Source organism: Lampris incognitus, chromosome 1, assembly GCF_029633865.1.
Source record: "Lampris incognitus isolate fLamInc1 chromosome 1, fLamInc1.hap2, whole genome shotgun sequence".
NCBI classification, from domain to species: domain Eukaryota; kingdom Metazoa; phylum Chordata; class Actinopteri; order Lampriformes; family Lampridae; genus Lampris; species Lampris incognitus.
In genome coordinates this window covers 99,513,247-99,540,920 of record NC_079211.1, presented here as the reverse complement: position 1 = coordinate 99,540,920, position 27,674 = coordinate 99,513,247, and the positions used below count along the sequence as shown (strand labels likewise).

The 27,674-nt window shown below is 45.7% G+C and overlaps 1 protein-coding gene across 1 annotated transcript in view; it reads right to left on the bottom strand.

The window, feature by feature from the left end:
• Positions 1 to 11,000: 11,000 nt before the first annotated feature.
• sema6a (sema domain, transmembrane domain (TM), and cytoplasmic domain, (semaphorin) 6A) overlaps positions 11,001 to 27,674 on the bottom strand; it is a 133,336-nt gene continuing 116,662 nt past the window's right edge. The window contains exon 20 of the mRNA XM_056278492.1: positions 11,001 to 16,334. Coding sequence (XP_056134467.1) covers positions 15,172 to 16,334 — 1,163 coding nt within the window. The 3' untranslated portion in view covers positions 11,001 to 15,171. The remainder of the gene's footprint in view (positions 16,335 to 27,674) is intronic.

Below are 27,674 nucleotides of genomic sequence, written 5' to 3'. Positions count from 1 at the left end.
AAAATTATTGTTAAAAAAACGTAGAACAGATTGTTTTACATTTTGGTGGAACACAGGAGCAGCAACAGCACTAAATAGTCACAAGAAAAACACAAAATACATCTAAATGGGCTAATTGTTTTACAGCCCAAATACAACTGCATCAGCTTCCATTCGTCTTCGTGTTACGTGAGTGACAGGTGTCTTGGCACGCCCCCTTGATGTGTTGATTATCCATCAATCCATTATCCAAACCGCTTGTCCTACTCAGGGTCACAGTGATGCAGGAGCCTATCCCAGCAGTCATTGGGCAGCAGGTGGGGAGACACCCTGGACAGGCCGCCTCAGGGCCGACACACACATTCACACCTAGGGACAATTTACTATGGCCGAGTCACCTGACCTACGTGTCTTTGGACTGTGGCAGGAAACTGGAGCACCCGGAGGAAACCCACGCAGACACGGGGAGAACATGCAAACTCCACACAGAGGACGACCTGGGACAACCCCCAAGGTTGGACTACCCCGGGGCTCGAACCCAGGACCTTGTTGCTGTGAGGCGACCGTGTAAATCAGCACGCCACCATGCTGCTGGCCGGATACAATTGGGGAGAAAAAAGGAGAAAATATGTATACTTAGCACAAAAAGTAAGGAAATGTGTGTTTGGTAGATTATTGCTTTGCTGTAACGATGCTTCTTGGCAATAAATCTTATACGGTTGGAAAGCCTGTTTATTTCCCTTTTAAATGGGGCCACATTTGTAAGGAACATGCATTTGTGGGATGAGCAGCAGAGCTGAGTATGTGGGTTGCGCCCATGAAAAATTTGCCAAATCTTCTCTGCCAATGCCAAACAGCTTATTTTGCTGTTGCTGTTGACTCTTGTTTTGAGCTCCTGGCACCCCAGGTGCTGCCAATCAGCTGCCTGATATAAGATTTATTGCCAAGAAGCATTGTTACAACAAAGAGATAATCTACCAAACACACATTTCCTTACTTTTGGTGCTATGTTTATATATAAAACTTTGTTTAAAGAAACACTCAACAGTGGGGAAAGTGCTCCACAAATAAGGAGGAATCATAATTATTGATTATGATTATTGACAACTGATGACTACTTATGGGATGAAACAGGCTTGTACTGTCTCATAAAGAATGTACTTGACTCACTGGATTTTATATATATATATATATATATATATATATATATATATATATATATATAATCCAGTGAGTCAAGTATATCACTGTTTGTGAAGAATATATATATGACATCAGTGACTCATATGTATATATATATCGCTAGATATGTATATCCAGTGATATAGTATATATATATACTAGAAGAACCCTGCTACAATGTAGCGGTTTGGTTATCCACCCGTCTAAATCTTCCTCCTCTTCATCCTGCCAGCTAACCGCCTTCCCCCTGCCCCTAACCCCCCCCCACTCCAACTCCCTCCCCCCAAATGCTCAGAATCATCTGAAATGCCGAGAAAAGTGGTTTTTAGCCATTTTTAGAAAAATTCACATTTTGCATAATTATGTATAATTATGCATAATTTTAATTTTCTTGGACTTTTCCCTTACTCTCTGAGACAATACCTACCACCTCCAAAAAGAATTAGGATCATAAGTGCTTTAGTTTTCCGTCCTACACTAACACCACACACACACACACATTACGAAAATATATGAGTAGATTTTTTCTTTTTTAATGTAAAATAATAGAAAATATGTGTTTTCAGGCAACAACAAAAAAGCAAGCTCTTTGCTCTTCTCCCACAGTATTTGTATTCTCCTTTGCACACTTTGGTATTGCTCTTATCCCTGTTGACTCCCAACTCACTACAGTAAGTAAGTCAACAACGGTGGACACCGTGATGCGAGCCTGGCAATAAAAAGCGTGCACACGTGTGCCCAGAGTACGGCCGAACACGCACGCAGACGGAGCCACACTTAGCTGCCATCGGTGGTGACAGGGTCATTAATTTTACACCCTCGTCTTAATGCGAGGCCCTCTCGCAGTCTGAGGCGGTGGCGGGAGGCCGAGGAGGGGTGTGGGCTGTGACCAAATAAATCTACAGAGATAGATCATGCAAAAGCAAACGAAGCCCGGACGACGTGGCGGAGCCAAGATAAACGCCTGGGAAGGCAGATGGTTGACGGAGTCTCAAGTGGAGTGTGATAAGATGTCTCAGCTCATTTCCAGAGGGTGGAAGAGCAAACAAGGTGACATGCTCCGCTCCCTTGTTCGGAGCACACACAACCAAAGCCTCTCGGCAAATTAACAGCTGCGCGGCTGTTTTCATGTGTGTGTGTTTTCACACTCACACTCCTCCTCCTCCTCCTCCCTGCCACGGTGATATGCGAGGGTGAGAGGAGGGGGAAAGTCTCGGCATGCTGCTCTTTTCACCTCTCAGTCCTCACCCCTGCAGATGACTTGAGGGAGACTCCCGGGCTGTTTGGGATGCTGGGTGCATCCGGGCGGGTGTTCGGGGCACCGTGTTGGAAATGGACAATCCTAAAAATAACCAAGCAATTTTGAGTTGACAGAGGACAATGGACAGACTGCACTTGTGTGTGTGTGTGTGTGTGTGTGTGTGTGTTTGTGTGTGTGTGTGTGTGTGCGCGTGTGCATGCATGTGTGTGCATGCGTGTGTGAACTGGATACCATGTGTTTGCAGGTGTATGTACTTGTACTCTCCTCAGTATTTCCTGTTTGTCTTATTTTTGTCAAGAGGCCTTTGATCCGGTCTGATCTGAGCGGGTTTTCCTTTGCAAAGCCGTGTAATTAAAGCAGTTAAAAATGAATACAACTCATTTCTTTTTTAAATATATTTTTATGGTCTAGGACAGTCAAATGAATATTTATGAACACGAATTCCTCTCGAAGCCAGCAACCTCTAAAACGCGACACCTACGCATGATGTCACCCCCTGGATCTACTTTTATATCTACACCATATAATTTCCATAAGGAACCATTTTTCAGAGGAGGAATCTCATAGAGGAGGGGAACATTTTCATGTTTTGGTCATTGTATCTCCTCAATCCATCAATCAACCAACCAACCAATCAATCAATCAATCAATCAATCAATCAATCAATCAATCAGTCAACCAACCAACCAACCAACCAATACATCCATCCATCCATCCATCCATCCATCCATCCATCCATCCATCCATCCAATCAGCCTGTCTATGTATCTAGGATGAGAAAAATGTAGCACTTTACTATAATACAGCATTTAAGACTAGGGAACAACAACATTTAAGTTGGATTGTGTTGTTATACTAACCAAAATCCCAGACCTCGTCTCATATAATAATAATAATAATAATAATAATAATAATAATCATACATCAGATTTATATAGTGCTTTTCTAAATATTCAAAGACACAAACCTGTTAATAAAAGTAAGACATGATAACATTAGACAATAACAACATGGGAGGAGAGGTTCATATCACAATATGGATCTTATATTGATAAACTGCCCAGATCACAGAAATACTGATCAGTCTTAAACAGTAAGAACCATTTTGGTATTTTTATTGCACATGTAACCCAGTGAAGTATTTGGGTTTACAGAATGAATGGTTAAACAAGATAAAATTATTAACTAGAGATTATGGTTAATATTTTCATGTGATTTGAGAAGTGATTTAATTTTATATTGTGCCAGTTGCATTATAGCTGAGCTAATTATTGATTTCAGACGTTTTTACCTTCATAAATAATGAAGGACTTTTATTTTGAAAGCAGGAAATACGTTTTCTAGTTGAACGTGCATGAGCCGGTTTGAACCGGTTGAACCAGAGTGTTGCTTGCTGGTGAAATAAACGCGAGTTTATTTCTGTCAACAGCGTTGAGCAGAACGATTGAGAAACGAGTTAGAAAGCATTGTATTCAATAGTAAAGTGAAGTATATAAACCACAGAACGCAAGGACGCTGGAAACCTCGGTTTCCGCTTTTCTTTTGTGTGTGCCTTGCTGGGACTCGGTAAGCTAAAGCTAAGCTAGGCTAGCTAGCTAGCCGCTTTTCATTGCTAGATCTCCACGTTAGCATGGTGGATCGTTTTAAGTTAATTTCGTGCAAATATGTCATAAGTAATTAATGTAGTATGTTTATAAGATGTTGTATGTTGGAACTGGAACCGTTTGGGAAGGTTAAAGAGTGAATTTAATAGTACTATTTGCATATTACTGCAATCGGAAATAGGCGGAAATTAATTCACTGTGTATTGTTGGACCTAGCTAATGTTGGTTAACGTAGCCAACTGTTGCCGTACTGTTGCCATACATGGTTATGGGTCACCATTTAGCAGTATGTTGAGTAGTTCCAGATAATATAGTTTATATATTAGATATTACTATATAATTTGATAATATGTATTTGAATTGAATATTTACATGAATGTATTGTGTTCAGCAGTATATTGTTGAATTTAGAGTGAGTGATTGTGTTGTACAACAAACAGAATAGAGAAGAGCTGAACCTGTTTCTGTACAGGTCAGGTCTTTTGATTCCATCAAGAACCCCCACAGGGATGACCCCGATCTCAATAGATGGCGAGCTACCCAAATTGGATTTCCAAGATTGCGGATCAACCTACTAAAACAGGAGTTTGACCACCGTCGGCCTTGTGGTAGGACTGTGCCAGTCAGACTGAGTGGCACAGTGACACATACGTGCACGTCATCCTGACACAATCTCAGATTCCAAGAGCTCTTGGACAAAACTGACTTGACTAGATCTGACCCCAACGGGTCAGATTCGGATTCCACCTTCGACTTAAGACTTTGGACACTTTAAAATTCATACAAAGACACATTCACAGCATTTTACTTTTGGGCCCGTTTATTATTTTCTATAAATTGTACATGTATATATGTTGTTGCATAATTTACATACAAGGTTGCAAAGTTGCAAAGTAAAAGTAGTAACCTTGAAATCAGGTGTGGTCGTGGTTATTGTACTTACCTCATACCTTACTCCTTACGAACCTAGTTTATTCTAGAGCACCTACGTCAACCAAGAGTGGGTTACACACACTTCTCTGACCTGGACGACGGATCCGTCCTGTGATGCTGTTCCTGAGGTTTCTCACATATTTTCCTGAAAATGTTCTGCTGTGGAGTGTTTTCTCATTTGAATATAATGTTTAAATAAGCGATCCTATCGTTCACTGTATACGTGCCTGTTTGTGAAGCAGCTAATGCAATGTGGACGTCAAGCCTGGGACAGTAACTGTGATTTAGGGCCGTACAAATAAACATGTCTGTACTCGAATGGGAGCATATTAATGCCGTTATTCTGCGGCTTCCTCGACACCTGTGGAGCCTTCGGCACATATGCCTCACTTTGTATCCCGCCCTTTAACCGTGCACGTGTGGGTTCACGTTGATGTGCCAATCAAAACTGTGTAGCCGTGACCGTGAAAATGTCAGGCGGAGGCACAAACACCTAAAGCCAACAGCGAGATAAGGCAGAATAATGGGTATCGCTCAGCCGTTGTTACTGTAACATTAACAGGACCTGACAGCCTCGAGAAGCCAAGGCTACACGTTGCGATGGGGGTAAAGTTGATTGGCAACTCCCTTCATGGCAACACTTGGAGGATGTTTTTCTCCTGGCCGCTGAAAGGTACATTTCTCTTCACAAACCCAGTCTCCCAGGATTATCCCTGCAGCCCTGGCAAAAACAGACATTTTTAGATGAGCTCTGTGTGTGTGTGTCTGTATGTGTGTGTGTGTGTGTGTGCGCGCGCATGCATCTGATTTGAGCTCTCTCCTACCTCTCGCTTATATCTTCTCCTGGACTGTTTTGTGTCTTTAAAAGTTCTCACTGTCTCTCCCCGACTCCCCTTCTCTCACAGTCATTATGCTGTCAGACCTTGTGTGTGTGTGTGTGTGTGTGTGTGTGTGTGTGTGTAAGAGAGAGAGAGAGAGAGAGAGAGACTGGCAAATGAACAGGATCTCCATCCCAGGATCCCCAGCTCCTGTCACCATCACCTATGGGCTTTGTTTTTATCCCCCTGCCAGCCATTCTCCTCAGTCACCCCCTTAAGCCCTGACTGCAATACGTGCACACTATGCTGTCAATGTGGGTAAAAGGGATGTGTGTGTGCGTGCACGCCTCCCTCCCCCACAGCTCCCCCGCCTCTTCCCCCCTCCCTCCAAAGCCCTCTGTGCTGAAGATTTACAGCACCTTGCCCTTATTCCAACTGCAAATGTCTTCACCCCTGCGCCGCAGTGTATGCGGTGCAGGGATTGGGATGGCAGAGCGAGCCTTGGCTCTCCTCCATGCTCGCTGCTGCTGCCATCCCAGCTCTCGGAGGTATTACTGTCCTTGCTGCTGTTGCCTCGCAGCCCGAGGCTTTGAGAGATGGTGCTAACTCCCCCCGCCGCTATGAATTCTCACTTAACAGGCTGCTGTGACAGTCTCCCTTAGCACTTGAGACGTGCGAGTCGAGGAAACCCACGCTTCTTATTCACTGAAGCCGCGTAAGAACGGCCTGTTGGTGTTTCTATATCACAGTGCCGCCCAGCTCCACCCTGCACCTCCGGACGAGGGGAGATGTTGATGAGGGAGGAAGATGTGCACGGTGACGGTCATGGATGGGATACTGGCAGGAGTGTTGTGTGTATGTGTGTGTGTGTGTGTGTGTGTGTGTGTGTGTGTGTGTGTGTGTGTGTGTGTGTGTGTGTGTGTGTGTGCGTGTAGGTATGCACATTCAAGCGCCATACAGACCCATAAATAAGTCGTAACATGGATGGACTTTCACACGCCACAGCTTTTCTCCTATCGTCTGCTCATCTGCAGCGTACGACATAAATGTGGAAGGGTTAAAATGCTTACAAACTAATTTACTCTGTGTTATAGTCCTTTTTCTTTTCACCTTGCAGTTTGCAGTTGTAATCCTTGTGTGAATGATGATAGCAGACACATATAAGTGCCTCATAAATCTCAATCTAAAGCCCTAACGAGTTGAATTTGATTTGGAATAATTTATATACTATATATACTTAGCACAAAAAGTAAGGAAATGTGTGTTTGGTAGATTATTGCTTTGTTGTAACGATGCTTCTTGGCAATAAATCTTTTACGGTTGGAAAGCCTGTTTATTTCCCTTTTAAATGGGGCCACATTTGTAAGGAACATGCATTTGTGGGATGAGCAGCAGAGCCGAGTATGTGGGTTGCACCCATGAAAAATTTGCCAAATCTTCTCTGCCGATGTCAAACGGCTTATTTTGCTGTTGCTATTGACTCTTGTTTTGAGCTTCTGGTACCCCAGGTAGTGACAATCAGCTGCCTGATATAAGATTTATTGCCAAGAAGCATTGTTACAACAAAGATAATCTACCAAACACACATTTCCTTACTTTTTCTGCTAAATATTTATATATATATATGTGTGTGTGATAAAATGCATTACAGCAGATACATGTTTGCTGTAGGTGAGACATTGAGTACAACGAGCTTTCCTGTATAATAACCTCTCGGTTTAATGTGTTAATTATTTCACTCTCCCTGTTAATTAATTGATTCGTTTTATTCCAAAAGCGAGCAGAGGATGAGGCAATTGTTCAGTTTTATAATGGAAAAAGCAGCCCACAAAGCGCCGAAAACAGTAGCTGCGTTTAATCCGCCCTACCCTCTGATGCTCTTGCGTGGTTTGAAAGATGTGTCGAATAGTTTACCAAAGAACAGTAATAAAATGTTCCAATGGGTATTTGTATTTTCCTTGCAGTCAAGGATTAGACGTGTCCAGGGAAGCAGATGGAAGCAACATTTCAATGTTCTGTGTGCACGTGCGCGTGTGTGTGAGACAGAGAGAGAGAGAGAGAGAGAGAGAGAGAGAGAGACAGAGAGAGAGAGAGAGAGAGAGAGACAGAGAGAGAGAGAGAGGGAGAGTTGCAGTCTTACTGCTTATTGTACAGTGTTGTGTTTAACACTCTGGAGAACAGATAAGTAGGATGAATGGTGCCACTGGCTCTCTAATATTGCATTACACCAGACAGACACACATATACCTACCTACCTATGTATCTACACACACACACACACACACACACACACACAGAAAGTCAAAAGAACACTGACAAACATACAGAGAAACAAAGACTAGGAGACAGACATGCAAACGGACACAGATAGACAGATAGATATACATACTTACAAGCATAGACAATTTGTGCACACACACACACGAGCACACAGGTTATTTAATTGACACAAATTGTTTAATAGACACAGACTCCGCTCTCAAGCAGAGCCCCCCCTCCCCCCTCTTTTATGACACATTAACGGAAAACCAACCAGCCTGGACAATGGCCATCAAGGGGCCTGTTGACCCCCATTAATAACTCATGGAGAGCCATGTTCATTCACTTGGGACACATTATTCTGGACTGCGTGTGTGTGTGTGTGCGTGTGCATGGTGCATGGTGCATGTGTGTGTATGTGTGTGTGTATGTCTGTGCCTGAATTTTGAACCAGTTTGTCCGTATTCAGCCCTCTCCCAGCTAAGGACTACAATAACAAACAATGCATTTTAACAAAGACAGCCCTGTAGTCTGTTGTCTGTCTTTGTTTTGGCTCTTTTGAGTCTCCCTCTCTTTGTGCATACATACAGACCTGTTATTCAATACAAGTTGGTTTTGGCTTCAGTCGCCACTTCCTGGTAGGGCGGTGCCTCGGCTCACCATGGCAGCCAGGACGCGTGTCGTTATTAGGAGGGGGGGGATCAGACGGTGTCAGGGGGGAGAGAGGGAAGCAAGAGGTCGAGGATTAGCGGGGCGCTGAACTTGTTGTGACCACGGATTGTGGCGGGCTCAAATGAGCGCTGCCTGCGAGGGCATGGTCGGCGTGTATCACTTTGAGCAGGTAGGGCGAAGGCGATGGTGGCTGGGGGGACGAGCGGATGGGTGAGCGATTCGCTGGCTGGATTTCTGGGTAGAGGGTTGGATGACTGGGTGCCTGACTAGCTGGTTAGCTGGTTTGGAGCCTGGCAGGCTGCCCGCTGTGGCTGTTCCTGGCAGAGAAAAGCCCTATTGAACACTAGACGGGTAGACGGGTCATTAAGTCGGGTCACAAGCCAGAGAGATTTACATTGATTAACGCTTAAGTAGTCATGTAACAATGCACACATTTCCAGGAGGGCTCTTCAAATACCCACCTGCAGTATGTTTTATCCAGACTAGAAATGCACGAGAAAACTCAGAAGTTATATAGTACTGAGTCTGAAGCTTTACCTATGTGACAAGGAGATGCCCCCAAATCACACACACACACACACATACGTGACTGCCCTGACTGAAAATCCAACCTGTGAGGTCACCAAACCTCACACCGTGATAAGACCTGCGAGTTCCCCTTGCCAGCAGATATGATTGTGTTCCTGTTGTGTCGGCACAGACCGGGCCGTAAATATCTTTCATCTTGTTCTCTTGAGTAATACCACATCACAGCTCCCTTCAAAGGAAGCTGAACAATGCGGCGTTGTGAAGGCAACGACAGGCCTCATTAGCCGCACCACATCCTCGCAATCTGATCCGCATCTGACTTGTGTCGAGGCTTGTGAATTATGACTAACCTCGGGATCACAGAGGGGAGTGTCAAACTACCTGCCACAGTCAGGGCCCCTGATTTAAGTGGCAAATTGACACCGACGCTCCTCCATTATGTGACACCGGAGAACCTCCTTGTTGCTCTCGGCAGATAGTTGTTACCCTTGAGCCTCTGTCAGCGGAGAGATTTGTTTTCAGGCCTTTTGTTCCACAGGTGACTTCTCACCTGGGTCTTGAGATGGTTTTGCAAGAGGTAATGTAATGCGAGACAGGTAATTATAAAAAGAAGATAATTGAGACATCAGATTAGCAAGTGTTTTCATTTCGAGGAGGTGGCCAGAACATCTCTTACCGAAGATTCTTGACAGCATGGACAATTCTTTATTATACCCAATAAGTAGATGCAGTGTACCTGTTGGTATGAGGTGTCTTTGAGGGTCCTCGTGAATCAGCCTGCCAGGCAGCGAGCTGGCTCCAGACTGATCCTTATCAAACAATAGTCAGGGTGAACTGCAACTAGCAGTTCACACCGAACCTCTCACATCAACAGGCAAACGGTGTGCAGGACTCCCACCTCCATGACTTGAAATGTCCTTATCTCACTATATCTAACCACTACTTCCCAGCCGTTCACAGGGCTCTTATCAGTCTAGGTGTGGCTTATCACAAGTGCCATCTTATTCATACAACCTTCTCAGATTTCAAGGGTTTGCTTACATGACATGACCCTGGTAAAGAAGAAAAGTGTAATTAAGGTCAAGAAGGGATAATTTTTCCTCAAGATGTGTCTTCTACCAGGAGAGACTTTAAATCTCAGTCCAAACCTGAGCTGGGGTTTTCCCAAAGCACTACAGCCGCAAATTAACAAACGAAGATGACGGCATCCGGGTGGTGTGGCAGTCTATTTTCCATTGCTTACCAACATGAGGATCGCCGGTTTGAATCCCCGTGTTGCCTCCGGCTTGGTCGGGCATCCCTACAGACACAATAGGCCGTGTCTGCGGGTGGGAAGCCGGATGTTGGTATATGTGTCTTGGTCGCTGCACTAGCGCCTCCTCTGGTCGGTTGGGGTGCCGGTTCAGGGGGGAGGGGGAACTGGGGGGAATAGCGTGATTTTCCCACGCACTACATCCCCCTGGTGAAACTCCTCACTGTCAGGTGAAAAGAAGCGGCTGGCGGATCCACATGTACCGGAGGAGGCATGTGGTAGTCTGCAGCCCTTCTTGGATTGGCAGAGGGGGGTAATTGGCAAAGTACAAATTGAGGGAAGAAAAAAACTAAAGGGGAAAAATCCAAAAAATGAAAGAAAAAAAACCCCAAAATGAAGATGAGCACAGAACTAGGGTTTGCAGATGAAAACCCAGCCCCAATGTTGAATAATAACAGATCCAAAAAAAAAAAAAAAAAGCCAAGGACAAATCGCAGTCTTCATGACAAGAATTTTATTTTCTTTTTTTTTCTTTTTTTATTACATTTTGCATTAAATTAAAGACATTTTTTTTCTTTACAACATACATTTAGCTGTGAATCAGATGTTAAGGATGTGGAGAGAGTAGGGCAAAAAACCTTGTGACATCACAATATCTTACAAGCTTACAAAGTTCAAAAGGTTGAGGAGAGAGAGAGAGAGAGTGAGAGAGCGAGAGCGAGAGAGAGAGAGAGAGAGAGAGAGAGAGAGAGAATGTCTGCCTTGGTTTGCATCTAGTAGCAGTGTATTATAGCAAGGGTGAAAGACATAAAGGCACACACCAAAGAACCTCACTGTCCACAGCAGCCTTCACGGTCAAGCCCAGTTCAGACCTTTAAACTTCGCCCTAGCTTCAAAATCCTCGTGTTGAAACGTTTGAAATGCGCTCATGACTACATTTACTTGTCTACGTGGAATGCCAACGTTTTAACATTCTGACCTTTGCTGACAAAGAGGAGGGGTTTCATCTTCACATTCTGCATGGACACGACAATTTCCGCGGCACAAGCCCCACAAGCTGAGAGGTCAACATTTCTGTGCAAGAAATCCTTCTTTTTTTCTTTTTTTGGATCCCCCCTCCTTTTCTCCCCAGTTGTACTTGGCCAATTACCCCACTCTTCCGAGCCGTCCCGGTCGCTGCTCCACCCCCTCTGCCCATCCGGCGAGGGCTGTAGACTACCACATGCCTCCTCCGATACAGGTGGAGTCACCAGCCGCTTCTTTTCACCTTACAGTGAGGAGTTTCACCAGGAGGACGTAGCGCATGGGAGGAACACGCTATTCCCCCCAGTTCCCCCTCCCCCCCCGAACAGGCGCCCCGACCAATCAGGGGGGGCGCTAGTGCAGCGACCAGGACACATACCCACATCCGGCTTCCCACCCGCAGACACGGCCGATTGTGTCTGTAGGGACGCCCAACCAAGCCGGAGGTAACACGGGGATTCGAACCGACGATCCCCGTGTTGGCAGGCAACGGAATAGACCGCCACGCCACCCGGATGCCTCTGTGCAAGAAATCCTTAGTCTCAGACCAGCGGTAACCCGGGCCAGGGAAATCAGACGGTTCATGTGCTGCTGAACACATCTGAGTGCAGAATGTAAATGGGGTTTTGTAGTGTCCAGGGATCCAGTCCATATTACTTTGGTGGGAACGCAAACTATGACTTTGCCCCTACACACTGGTCTCGGGGTCACGTCACCCTGTAAAGATCACAATGTCGAACAACGGTAGGAGAAATCTGCAAATCTGACTGCTGTTCAGGTTACGCAAGACGCAACACCCCCACTGTCTTCCGCTTCGACCGAACCTAATCTATTGCACATGATAACGTCACCTGCGAGTGAACGCAAGTGTCTATGCACATGCACACGTGTGTTAGTTGCACACGTATATTAGCTGAGTTAACACATAGTAGTCGCCTCGGAGCGGGTCACACACCCGACCGCAACACCCCCCTCTTATCGGCTGTAGACTTGAGACAGAGTTGGCTTTCCTCCATTGAGAAAAAGAACATTTGCTTTATATCAAGAGCTCTTTACCTATCTACACACATAAACACTAAGGGAGTGCTTCGTTGAGTTGGGTGTTGGGGGGGGGTGGAGGTGGGGGAGGTGATCAATAAAAATCTTTGCCTAATAAAGTTGGAGTGGGAAAAAAAAGAAATGGACAGGCTTGCAATTCCACAAAGGTGGCCTTCTCAGCCGTTCCTAACACCGTGACAATGAGCGTTAGTGACATACAGGGTTAAACATATCTGTAAACATCCTGAAAGCGGGTCTCCCTAAACCAAAACGAAAAGGGGTTAAATAAGGTAACTGTACATCTGCAACTATTGTTGTTTTAATTCATCCTCCTTCTTCACAGGAACCAGCCTGTTTCTGCGACTGCTTTGCAATCTAGCGTCGTGATGAACACTTGCAGCCTGCAGCCGTGTCAGTACACTGGGTGGGGTTTTTTTTTCTTCTTCTTCTTTTTTAATATTTTGTGGTATTTTTTTCTTTTCTCATACCGGGTACGTTTGTTAGTGTGGTTGTCAGGTTATTATTGCAGTGCAACAGCGAGACCCGCGTGGGCCCTCTCGACTACACACGTTAACCGTTAAAACGAATCGGTCGACGAACCATCACGGCAATCAAACCAACGGCAATAGGTGAACGTAAAAACAGATGGCAGGACTTTGAAATTGTATAAAAGTGAAAATTAAAAACACACACACAACAACATCATCATCATCGACACCGCCAGCACAACATAAAGGGTTGCTTTAAGCGCATTAATGGCACAATCAGAAATGAACCACAAAGATTTGTGCGTGTGTGTGTGTGCATGTGTTTCTCTTGTGTGAGTGTGTGTGTGCATGTGTGTGTGTGTGTTTTGAGGAAAAGGGACCTCCCTTCCACGTGTACTGTAAATGTGTTATGTCTAGGGACCAGAATTACAACAAGAACACCTACATTCTTTAATTGCCTTTTTATCAAACCAGGGAAATATCATGATGTAAGAAAAATGAAAATAAAAAAAGACTACGAGGAGACAGGTTAACGCCTAGAAAAGAAAACATTGTCACTACTTTAGGGTGTAAGGCACAAATTTACATGTGGAAGAGAAACAGGCAATATAAACATGTTGTTTTGTTTTTTTTTAAACTTTTTTTTGTTGTTGTTGTTGCCTTCTTGTCTGTGTGATGCAGCTAGAGAAGATGACAAGTTTCAAGATGGAGGCATCGCTCCATCGCAGCGAGCTTCTTTTTCTCAATGTGTAATACGTGTTTGCGGTTTTTCATGTTGTTGTTGTTGTTGTTGTTGTTGTTGCGGCAGCTGCATCTCTTGTTTCTTTGCAACATGCAACAGTGAGCATTGATGGCGCTGCGACGCCAGCAACCAACCAGGAGACACATTACTGACTCACACAAAACCACAGTGCTGTTTGGGGGATGCTCATTGGAGGAGTGAGAGGGTGCGTTTTTCAGGAAGTCTTTTTTTTTTCTGATTGGTCTAAAACAAAAAGGAGATCCTGGTCCATGAAGGTGAAAGTCCCTGTCTGGCACAGTTTAAATAAATATCTCCCCCCCCCCCTACCCGGAGGTAACGTACACCTCAAGCTGCACAGCCCCAGGGTCCCACTGAGCCCACAGTAAGACCTCGAGGACTTTTTATCATCAAGAAAGTTCTACTGGCTCCAGTTTAATGACTTTAAATAAAAAAAATTTGTACACTCGATTTATTAATAAAAGATCTCTCCCGCGTCCTTCTTTTTCCTCCCTCGCCGAGCCTAAAAAGTCAGTCTTTTGTTGTTGTTGTTTTCTTTCAAAAGCACTTAACAAAAATAAATACAAGTTATTAGTATTAACAGTCATGTGTTATTCAGCAACCAGTACAGTAGAAGATTCTTCTGGCCCCGGGCTTGCGGTCAGACTGGGGGGGGGGCAGGACTTGATTGATGTGTCCCCGTGTAGCCGTCAACGCGGAGGTCTTTCACAGTTTCCTATGTAAACTCCTCAACCGCTGCCATGTCCTTCCAGTCCCAGCCCATGTCCTTCCAGTCCCAGCCCATGTCCTTCCAGTCCCAGCCCATGTCCTTCCAGTCCCAGCCCCGCTCTCTGGGTCCGCGTGCGCGTTTGGCCTGCGCCCCGGCCGCCCTCACGGTACTGTACACCATAACTCCCCACGCCTCCACACTGCCTTCCTGTGTGCTCATAGCCGTTCGACGAAGAAAAAGAAAACATCAGTCAAGTCCCGCTGGCCGGTGGGAGACCAGAATGGACAGAGCGCCGCCATCTCAGACGCTACAGGGGGGATACGTGCTGCCATTGGATGACATATTCAGGACAAGCACCATCTTCTTCTGTTTCAGTAGCAAGTGTTTCCATGTGTGTTTACAGAGGAACTGGGAGCCAGCCAGAGCCCCGAGCTCAAACGGTGGCGACAAGCAAACAACGGCAACCATCTGTAGAATATTTACATATTTATATAAAAAGAAAACGTTTCCTTAGAAAAAGTGAGTTGCGTGTTTCCACCGCGCTGTACATCGACAAAAAAAGACTAAAAGGAGATGCAAGTTGTGTTCCCCGTTTATTTCTTTCTTTCAAAAAATGCCTTTCACTTCTCGTCCTTTCGCTTCGGACTGGCTGGCGGACTAACCGACTATGTGCAGGAGTCACTGGACTTGACTTTTGTGGAGAGCGAGACTATGGAGGGTTTGGGCGGGATGTCTGGCTTTAGGTGTTTGATCCCCGTTCGAGGCAGTGAACCGTACGAGCTCATCCCGGGCTGCCGCGACAGGGACATGCCCTGCACCGTCATGTTTATGGAGTCCACCCTCTGAGGCGCCGGGGGTGGGGTCTCCACGCGGTTGAAGCTGTGATGTCGCGCCAGGTGGGAGGAGTTAGACGAGTTGGTGTTATGCTTCTTGAGGCCGGAGGACCCTGATGCGGAGGACGCCGAGCCTTTCCGCAGCCCGTAGACCGATGAGTGGACCTCCAGGCGTTTGCCCATCTGGGGCACGGCGGGGGGGATGGTGAGGGAGGCCTCTCGCTGGGGCACACGCGGTGGGAGCACCCCATCGGGATCCACCATGGTGAGGCTGTGACATGGGCTCTTCACCGTCTTGTACTCCAGCGTGGCCCCCTGGTCATCCAGGGGATTGTGACCCAGGACACGGTCACTGCGGTGGGGCTGCTCCACATACTCGTGCTGGAAAGCCTGCTGGTGCTGTTGGAGGTGCGGCTGAAGTTGGTGCTGGTGCTGTGGGAGTGGGAGAACCACCACGCTGGGGATGTGGCCTGGAGAGGCCCTCAAAGGCAGGTCAGTGGGGATAACTGCAGAGCCCATGGGTGGCATGTCCTTCGTACAGGCATTGATGAGATTCTGGTTCCTCTCCCATTCACGGCTGCCCCGGCTGGGCTTGCGTCGAGGCTGCATAGGGGTCGATTCTGGTGTGGGGAGGGCAGCCAGGTCCAAATGGTGCTGGTCTGCTTTGATGAGCATCTTCCCGTTTGGCGTCAGCCTACCGTTGTGCATCAGAGGGGTGAGGATGGCCTCGGGGCGTCCATCTTTGGCCTGCGTCTCAAACAGGCCTGTCAGCTTGGTCACGCTATTCATGGATCCACGGCGGGAGTGCAGGTGGTGGCCGTCCTTCTCCTTGTGGCCCGTCAGGTCGATGTCTCGGCGGCGGTGGTCACAGACGCAGTAGACGATGATGCCAGAAAAGATGGCCCCCATGGCAAAGGCCAGGATGACAGCGATAGCCAACAGGGTGATGGGAACTAGCTGGTCACGGCCCTTCTGGTAGCTCTCTCGGATCACACCTGTAGAGAGAGGTGGAGATGATGATCATGGTGACAGACGAGCAGCAGCTGGAGAGGATATTACTGGTGTCTGGGACCTGGTAAGCATATCTAAGAAAGACGACTTCTTGGGAAGGTAATAGGAAGCACTTCAGGGGAACAAAGAAAGAAAGAAGGAAACAGTTAATTTACAAAAATGAAATGGTGTCTTCGGAGTAAAAGGATTACAGGTTCGAAGACTTTCACAGAAGTATGCAAATATCAAATTCATCCTTTCAAAAGCAACAGCTTTCAAAAATGGAAACAAATGGCAGAGCTTTAAAGTAACAATATTGGATGTATCCCGGAAATTCAATCTTGGACTCAAAATGTGTTTTGGTGGGATTATTATGATTCACATTTTCAATCCCAGATAAAACCCTCTACCGAAATGAAAAAAGATATGAGCTGAGATAAAGGAGCCTGAAATACCCAACGCCTTTCTTCTCGGGAGACCTTTCATAAAGCTCCGAACCGATCTCGTGAATCACAGAGAATACATTAAAAAGCCTGTGATTAGGCACTAAATCCAATGAGGTGTGTCGTCAGTGTCTCGTGAAAACACCGCTTTCAAGGACCAGCAAAGACAGGCTGCGATACAGCCAAATAAAAGATAATTCAATAACAGCAGCCATACTGTAGTCATGAAGTCTATCAGTAGTGGGAGCGGGAGCCGAAGGGATTGGGGGCAATAAAAGGGGGTCAGAAATAATCTAACACATACACACACACACACACACACACACACACACACACGCACACACACAAACACACACACACACACACACACACACACACACACACACACACACACACACACACACACACACACACAAAGAGGGATGATAAACTCCAGCCTGTTGATAAATGCGGATATTTAATGCAGCGCCGTGTTTCTTGGGTTACACACACCAGTCCACACCACCACCCCAGACAGAAGATTTATAATGCATTCACACACGACCTGTGGCCTGCACAGATCACTTAACACAGACGGGGGGGATTAGACAGGCGGATTCTATCACAAGGAAAGCTTTCACATTGTACATGCATTTGCACTATAATACCATGACTCAATTACACGTGTTTGCCGTGTGTGTGTGTGTGTGTGTGTGTGTGTGTGCATGCATGGCCTCGTGGCGTGATGTGTCCACTGCACAGCCTGCGTAGAAAACTTCCAACCCATGCTGTTTGCTGCATGACGTCTTCGTTAAAATCACTGGTAAAATGTAAAATCGCTGGTCACAACACACGACTGACAATGTTCACTTTTGAAGTACATGTAGAAATTAATTGGGGTTGAATCGGGATCCTTTTGCCAAGCCTTATAATGCTTGCGTATGCACGTGTGGGCAATTTCTCAATACGCATTCGGGATGAAGACAGTTCTGTGGTGCATGTGTGCCTGCAGAAAATTCTTTAAGGGAGTTGAAGTTTGCGTCGTTGCCTTTTCCCCCCTCATACTAGAAATGGTCAATGACGCTCACAAATATGGCCATGGATTTTCCTGTCAGGGATCCCAGCTGCTGCAAATTTCAACACAAAAACACTCTGTAGTCAAAGCACTTCCTGACAAGCAGTTCAGAGCAATCTTTCTCTTTTATGAATAGCAATTTATATCTGTCCCTGCAACTTGCACAAGAAAGCTCAATCAGCCTTGTCGTTTCTTTTTTTTTCAGAGGCGAAACCACAAATTCAAGTGTTGGTTTCAGGGACTTGTGAAGGTAATGGCTACTCGTATTTAGCTTTGGCTTTTTTTTTTTTTAGATCCCCCGCCCTTTTTCTCCCCAATTGTATCCGGCCAATTACTCCACTCTTCCGAGCCGTCCTAGTCGCTGCTCCACCCCCTCTGCCGATCCGGGGAAGGCTGCAGATTATTCCTCCGATACATGTGGAGTCGCCAGCTGCTTCTTTTCACCTGACAGTGAGGAGTTTCGCCAGGGCGACGTAGCGTGTGGGAGGATCACGCTATTCCCCCCAGTTCCCCCTCCCGAGCAGGTGCCCCGACTGACCAGAGGAGGCGCTAGTGCAGCGACCAGGATACATACCCACATCCGGCTTCCCACCCGCAGACACGGCCAATCGTGTCTGTAGGGACGCCCGACCAAGACGGAGGTAACACGGGGATTCGAACCGGTGATCCCTGTGTTGGTAGGCAACGGAATAGATCGACACACTACCCGGACGCCCAAGTTTGGCTTTTTTTTTTTTAAAGCTTTGTTTGTGTCACTGAGAACACACTGGATGTCTCCGCGTCTTTTCGGCTAGACGTTACACAGACACAGAGACAGCGGGCTAATCTTCTCTCATGGAACTGAACTCCAGGCTCCGCTAAAACAACATCTATAATCCTTACTCGCTGCAGTCATACTTCATTAGCTCTAAAACACGTCTTAAAACCCCTTTTTTTCCTCCCTGAGATGAAATGTAGCACTAAGCCCCGCTTTAGTCAGATCGCTCGGTCTAAAGCACAACGTGGGTAAACCCCCCCCCCCCCCAAAAACCCAGCAGCTACCTCAGCTAAGAGTACTCCTCATCCGTCATACACACAAACGTACAGTATAGCTCAGCCGTGCCTCACTCCCCCTACGACAAAAAAGAGTTTAAAATGTCTTTTCCTGGCCAAAACAGTGTCTCATCAGCGAGCGCGTCCCTTCGTAGAGATAGTGTGAGAAGTGACGAGCGTTATCTGTAGCGAAGTATTAATGGCTGACATGTGTCTGCGCCGCGGCCTCGGATGACTAAATTGACCCGCTGCGTCTGAGAAAACATCTGCTTCCCATCTCAATGCAGCAACATCAGAGAGAGAGCGAGAGAGATACTTTTCTTCACCTCCGCTATCTTTCATTTTGCCGCCTTTCTTCTTCTCGCCTTCTTCTACGGATCTTCTTCTGCGCAGAACGATGCATCATATTTCTGACTGGCTTCACGTTTCGGGGGGGGGGGCTCTTGCTCGACACTGTCCAGCTCCCCCCCATATGGAGGCCGTCTTGTGCAACGGAAAAGCAGGCAGGGCTGTAATTTTTAACCGTCTTCGTGAGTTATGGCGCTCTGACAGAAATGGCGAGTGGCGATGGGTACTGTTTGAGAAATACTTCTCTCCGAGAGGAATAAAACAACTGCGGGTGGGTGGAAGTGCGTTTGAGGTTAGCTGGCCTGGAAGGCTTCGAAAATGGCCTCCGCTGGGGGATAGCAAAGAACAAGGATAAACAATATGTCGGCGAAACTTTCTCTTTCTCCATAATCACTGTTAGATATGAACACATTCTTCTATCTCTGTGCAGCCCCCACCGTCCGAGTAAAAGCTGTTTTTACTCGTTGTCGGGACGCGGGATTTATTGCTTTGTAAGGTTGAATTTCTGGTGCCGGAGACTTGGGTTTCACATAGGACAGCAGCCCGAGTGGCCGAACAGCCAAGTGAATTGTCCGCTCTGTTAAAGGAGTAAAGTGGGGCCGACTCCTTTTTTTTCCTTCTAATCTAGGCGTGGGAGGAGGGTCGAGGCCCCTTTTAACCTGACTTGGACATGTCCCCTCTCTTCCCCTCTCTCTCTCTCTCTCTCTCTCTCTCTCTCTCTCTCTCTCTCTCTTCTCTCTCTCTCTCTCTCTCTCTCTCTCTCTCTCTCTCTCTCTCTCTCTCTCTCTCTCCTTTTTAGTTTTGCTCATTTACTTGTGTCTTGCATGCACAGTCATGCACGGCGAAGACAACACACACACACACACACACATATGAGCCCCAGCCTCGCTCTTCCAGAGGGGCGATTAAACACAACCTAAGCCAAGGCCTTGGAAAAGGATAAAAAAAACCCCCAGAAAGGACCTTTTGAAGAGCGCCATCTTTCATGTACGAACGCAATTGTTTCTTGTCTCGGCATCAAAGCGAGTTTAGAGGACACTCGGGCCGTCTACGTCGAACCGGAGGACTTTCGGGCTTTTCAATCAAGGTGGCTAAACTGCTTTCCACTCGTTTGGAAAAGGCCCCTTAAATCTACTGGGGGGAAACTGCCAAACGCTCGCTGCATGACCTTGAAACGCATCAAAGTGCCGCTAAAATCCAGCGGTTTCTCCGCTTTAGTCTTATCTCGTAAGGGCTGCGACTACACAGCGATATATAGGTAATCATTTAATTTGAATTCTTCTCTCCCCCCACCCCCCCGAAGTCATTTTTTGCAAGAGGCGGAGTGACGCTCCCCCCCCCCCCCCCCCAGCAGCCAAACCGAGGTGAATTTCACACTGCCTCGGGCCTCTCGGCACCAAGATATTAAACACGACTCAGATAGCAAGATATCTCGGGCTGTCAAAACAGCCCAGGTCAGACCCGCTATCGTGTAAATGAGAAACATCATAATCTGCTGCAACTGGAAGATGCACATAGGCTATTGTGCGTTGCTCTGGCTGGTTCTCACACACTCTCTGACACACACGCCCTCTCTCCTAATCGCCCCACAAGAGCCAACTGGTTTAAGCCTTAAGAGCTCATCTTTGTGTGTTGTAGGGGGGGGAACTTCAAAGGCAGTTTAACATCACAGAGAGGCTGCAGGGAAGGCCTCAACCTCTGACTGCGGGCCGCTGCGCACACACATGTCATTGTCTGGAAATGCTAAAAACCTCAATTAGATTTATCTCCGCTGTCGCTACCCCTCATTGGAAGACGGGATAGTGGCTTTTGACAACCAAAACAGACAGAGAATACGTCAATTGGAGGGAAAGATGGAGAGGGGAGCGAAAATGAGTGACCCCCTAGAAAATTTATCCGCTTCTTTTATGCAGTCTTGACTGTTGGCATCTCTGAACACAGACAGACTAGCCATTCAGATGATAGTAGCAGGCCATTATAGCAGGTCATTCAACTGCGGCGATATTATCCCATTATGATGTGTGTATGTCGGCGTTCTAAAAGGCACTTAACTTGCTGCATTAAAGATTTGATTCAGACTCAAAGCGGCCTTTGGACAGTTGCATGCTCCATGCACCACATGCTGGTGAGCCGTTTCAAACATTCTCAAAAAGTATCATGACATTACTGGATGGTGCTAAAGTATCTCCAGTGATACATGCATTGAGTAGTTTACTCATGGTTATCGTTGGCAACTGCAGACACAGTCACCCTCTGCACATCTGTATGTTTCCACAAACCGGCACTGATATCTACTCATTGGACATGTATTAGTGCTGATTAAGGGGTATTGCATTGCAGTGCATATCAGGGGAAGCTCGGTTGACAGTTGTCTCGTGGTAAAACAATTAGAGATATGAAATCTATTCTTGCTCTTCTATTTTTAACAATGCCCTTTCTTTTTGTATAAAGCCAGCCAGCTTTGGCCCTATATAGACGTAATATTAACCACTGGATAAATCATGGTGGTAAAAGGGGACTTTGGAAAAAAAAATACATAGGGACTTTTGGTTTCATAAATCTGCAAAACCATAGTGCAACTTTATCACACCATGTGACTAGAATTCTGGAAAGTGGTCACCTGTTTAACCAGCTACAGCTAGATATCTCATTAGTAGGTTACTGAGATGGTCTTGTCAATTGAGAGAAACAAAAACCCAAACAAAGTTACTCATTTTGATTACACGTGTTTTCATTTACTCTCTTAACTTTCCTTTCTTTCCTGTCCTGGGAAAACTAAATGAATAAAAATGGTTTATTACATCTAGTTGGTGTTCTGAAGGCGTCTAGTCTAATGATTCTTTGTGACGAATGACACTCTGGCTTATCCTGCCCTCTTGAGCGGTCTGCCAATCATCACGCAGAGAGGCGGGGCTTCCAAAATGTGTTTATGAGAGTCTTCTGTCCCATAACCGTTGAGATATGTTTTACCCATGCAAAACCCTTCATGATACTCTCACTGACTCCTATGAAGGCCCGACATCCAGACCTTTTAGGTGCTTGTTGTCCAATAGATGTTGACCTTTGCTCCATTTTACTTGACTGTGGCACACAGCACATCAGCAGCATGGACCTGGTAAGGTCTGGACCAATTGGCTAATGCTCGAACCGTCTTTGTACACCCCTGGACCTTTTTTCCTAAGAACTTTTTTTTTCTTGCCAATCAAAATAACAGTATGAACATAAGTTTATCAAAGTTCTCCACCTGCATTCACACATCCAAACTTTGGGGATTGGAAGGAGAAGCGGCAGGCTCGGGCTCCCAGGACTGTTAGTATTGGTTATGAGCTAGGTAAGGAAAAACGCCTACCTATTCCAAAAAACAGCGCCAGCAAATATCAATAGTCTATCTCAATTTAGTGCAGCAAGTATTGAGGGGTTTTATTGTTTACATGAACTGGGAAAGCGACAAGAGAAAAGGGTCAGATATGGGTATCTTACAGAGAAGTAAGTTCTGGTACTTAATGCCTCTGGCATCCTCATCCAGATTGACTGTAGCTGCTCAGAGTCCATCACCTTTTGCTTTTATGGGAGTGTGATTGTTCATCTATCCATCCATCCATTAGCCAAATCGCTTATCCTGCTCTCAGGGTTGCTGGAATCTATCCCAGCAGTCGTTGGGCGGCAGGTGGGGAGACACCCTGGACAGGCCACCAGGCCATCACAGGGCCGATACACACACACACACACACACACACACACACACACACACACACACACACACACACACACACACACACACACACACACACACACATTCACAACTAGGGACAATTTAGTACGGCCGATTCACCTGACCTACATGTCTTTGGACTGTGGGAGGAAACTGGAGCACTCGAAGGAAACCCACGCAGACATGGGGAGAACATGCAAATGCCACACAGAAGATGACTCGGTACGACTCCCAAGGCTGGGCTACCCCGGGGCTCAAACCCAGGACCTTGTTGTTGTGAGGCGACCGCGCTAACCACTGTGCCACCGGCAGTAGTTAGTGGCAGTGCCGCCTGGAGTGTGACTGTTACTCTCATAATGGAACGTTAGGCAGGGGAAGACAGACGCTAAGGAGGCTGGACAGGATACACGGGCAGGTTGGTAAGAGAAGACCCCCTTCATACAAAATGTGAAAGGTGCAGGAATGAACACTGAAACCAGCTTATATTTACAGGAGCTTAAGTTTAAAGGGCAATGGTGTGTGTGTGCGTGCGTGCGCGTCTTCTCCCTGATCTGGCTTCATTAATATTTTCGGAAGTTCAGTTGCCGGTGGTTAAAAATGCAGCAAAATATTGGTAAGAATACAAAATTTCTCCGAGCGTGCCCTGGTGGCTCAGACATTTTGTGTGCTGACAACGTAGGCAGACACATTTGGCGATGAATCTGTACTCAAAATAATCGATATGAATATGAATCATGATTTCAGACCTGGGGTAACTAAAAGGTCACCATTTGTGATGGTGAGCGTAGCGTCTCAGGGGTAGCCTGTTGAATATCAACGCGTCCCGTTTCTGCCTTAACGGGCACTTGGAGATGTGCACGTGAGTTACGGTACTGAGAATAATGACGAAACATTTTTATGAATCCCTTTAACTTTCCACATATGTACCATTAAGTGGCTGTTGCAGCTATAGAAAAGCGCTATATAAATGCCATCCATCCATCCATCCATCCATCCATCCATCCATCCATCCATCCATCCATCCATCGTGGGCTGCATGGGAAACACCTGTATTTGCAAGGGTGTCTACGGATTAAACATGAAATAAGAGGAGGCCTGGAAATGAGTTGGGTGGATGTGCTAAGCCACACGTCTACCTAAGATTTTTGATTTCCAAATTGGGACCTGGGACCCTGCCCTGATGTCAGCAACACCGCAGTGCTGTGAGATAGTGCAGATATTTTACCCTTATTTCTGGCTAAAATATTGAATTCCACCAGGAGTGAAGAGTAATATAGGTACTTATAAACATCTCATTGCTGCACTTTTTAAATTAAATTTTAGGGCAAGCTGCACTTCCCGTGTAGCCTTAGAGTCTCTGTTGCATATACTACAATAGCTAAATCAATTAATCCGCTTATTTGTGAATTTGCAAGATTAGCAATTATCAAACAATGGGTGCGTATTAAGGGTTATGCTACAGGGTTTTCTAAGATTTAAGGCGAGTATTTTCCGTGGAGAAACACTTAAGCCAGAAGTTGTAAGTCACAATCATCCATGAAGTAATGGTCATTAATATTCAGGATTGATGAGCCTCCGTCAGACAGGCCACACTTTATCAAGGCGTAACCAACGAAAGCTTACGCCCTGAAAGCCTCGTTTTCTCCGCATAACTCATTCAGTTCGAAGTGATTTTATGAGATTGTGGACTGCAGGAGTCCATAATCTTTCATAATCGGAGCTCAGTCTGAGGTGGGAAAGAGTAAAGAGTCTAGCTAGTGTCAAATCGAGGCCTGATACAAAGAAACAGCATGAGAGCTTCCAATTAGGCTGCTCACGTGGTGGCCTGATGCTAAGGGTGCTCACATTTAATTCTAAGGAGGAAAAAAAAACCTGACTCGGTTTTCTCTTGTTTCATCCGTCACAAAGGGAAAATGGAGAGGCATAATAACACAACATTACTGTCTGCACTTGCACGTAGCCAAAACACAGCCGACTAACAGCAAAAGTCAGCTTTTATAAGAGGTCTAACCGATGTTCATAAAAAAAAAGAAGAAAAAGAGTAACAGTAAATGGAAACGGAAATAGCCTATGTGCTGCGATGAAAGCGAAACGAATCTCGGAGAACAATTATCTGAGGAAATGATGACTTATGATTTGACGTCAGTCAGGGAAGGGCGTAACAAAGGGAACACATCCAATTCTGCTCTAATGAATAACAAGGAACTCCAAACACACAATGCACCCGTCTGTCTTTTAAGGGTTTTGAACAATCCTTGTAAAGGTTCTGGTAACATCGTTAAGTATACAGGCCGAACGCTGGAAGGCACATTCAGCCATTCTGGAAGAATTACTAGGAATTTGACTTAGAACGGTTTCAAAATTGTAATAAGACTAGTACATTTCATCCATGTACTGTCCATCCATCCATGGATAATACATTTCAAAAACACAACATTGTAATATAGTTCATATTACTACATGTGGTTTCCTCCTGTGCGTTCTCTCTGCCTCTACAGGTTTATAGAGTGACATGAATCTACGTTTAGCGCACAAACTACTGACATCTTTGGCATAGACAAGTAATTGGTGTCGGTGTGTGAGAGGGGTCAAACTGAGCCTCCATCATGCCAGGCTCCCCTTATTATAACAAGTTATAATATCACTATTATAATGTGTTATAATATATCCCTCTGTGAGATGCCATCAAAAACTCACTATTATAATATCACTATTGTATGTTATAATATCACTATTATAATATGTTATAATATAACCCTCTGTGAGACGCCGTCAGATACTCGCTATTACAATATCACTATTATAACATGTTATATCACTGTTATAATATGTTATAATATCACTATTATAATATGTTATAATATAACCCACTGTGAGACGGCGTCAGAAACTCGCTATCATAATATCACGATTATAAAATGCTATAATATCAGTTATAATATGGTATAATATCACTGTTATAATATGTTATAATATAACCCCCTGTGAGACGCCATCAGTAGCTCGCTATTATAATATCACTATTATAACATGTTATAATGTCACTGTTATAAGATGCTATAATATCACTATTATAACATGTTATATAACCATCTGTGAGACACCGTCAGAAACTCACTGTTATAATATCACTATTATAACATGTTATAATATAACCGTATGTGAGACAGTCAGAAACTCACTATTATAATATCACCATTATAACATTTAATAATATCACTATTATAACATGTTATGATATAACTGTCTGTGAGACGTAGTCAGAAATTCACTATTAACGAGAGACTGTGAAGCACTTTTCTCAACAACTTTTCAATTTGCCCGAGAAATATATTTCCCTTTAAACACAAACACTACAACGATGGCATAGTGTCACTGAAACAATAATACACATACAATACTGTGGGGGGAAAACAAAAAACCAAACACAGAACAGTTTTGGTCAGTAAATTAACCCTTTCACCGCCCTGTCCTCAGTGAAGTGATATTTGTTCATACTTACCCTGCCATGAAACGTACAACGTACGACACATGAAAACAAAAAGGTTTTTTGCCTCACTCTTAGAGCTTCTGGTTCATTTAAAATGGCTTAACGCCGCTCGACACAGGCCTCAGCTGTTCGCTAGGTGAATTAGTTGGGCTGACACAGAGGGGAGAGAGTAGATTGTGTGGAGTTAGCACTGCCGTCTAATGAGAAAACAAACGACTGAGAGGCATAGAGAGAGACACGGGGGGGGAGAAACATTGCAGTCTAATGTGGGCGGCATGGCTCAGGAGGTAGAGCGGGTCGTCTAGTAAGGGGAAGGTCGCTGGTTCGATCCCCAGCTCCTACAGAGAGTGTGTCGAAGTGTCCTTGAGCAAGACACTGAACCCCTAACTGCTCCTGATGAGCAGGTTGGCGCCTTGCATGGCAGCCTTCACCGTGAATGTGTGTGAATGGGTGAATGTCAGGTGTACGCTGTAGAGCGCTTTGAGTGGTCGGTAGACCAGAAAAGTGTGTTATAAATGCAGTCCATTTACCATTATTTAACCCCCCCCCCACTGTGCAGTTAGACAGCACATCTGCTGGTCTGTTTTACTGTTGTCTATCGGTTTATCTCCATATTCTACCTCTGCTGGTATGTTTGTGTCATCCCTTCTTTTTTCAACCTCCCTCTTGTTCCTTATCCACCTTTGTCTCTCCCCGTCCCACTCACATAGGCACCGCCCTATATCTCTCTTTCTATCTGTCTATCTAACTCCCCACCCCATCCTATGTGTCGCTCGCCTAACTCACCCCCCCCCTCTCTCTCTCCATCCCTCTTTCTTTCCACCTCTCACTTCTTCTCCCTTCCTCAAGATAGCTTCTGTAATGAATCCATAAATTGGAGCAACACATTGGTGACTACAGGTCGGGGTTGGTAAGGGGATGGATAGGGGGGATAGAGGGAGATGGACGGGGAGGGGGAGTAAAATGCGACAGAGAGAGACAGAGAGAGGGGAGAGAAATTGGATTTATTCTTGAAAAACAGGGAGAGAGATATGACTCCAGGCAGAGAAGAGACAGGGGACAAGAAGAAAGGGAAAAAAAAAAGAGCGGGCGCAGAGGTGAAGGGAGGAGGAGGAGGAGGAGGAGGGCGGAGGAGGCGGGGAATACTCCATAAATATGTTCTGGAATTCATTTGCACTAGAACAGGTACAGCCTTGGAACATGCCATCCCAGTTGGATATGAGAGGTCCTGTGGAAGGGAGACTGATCACAATGGCAGCAGATGGC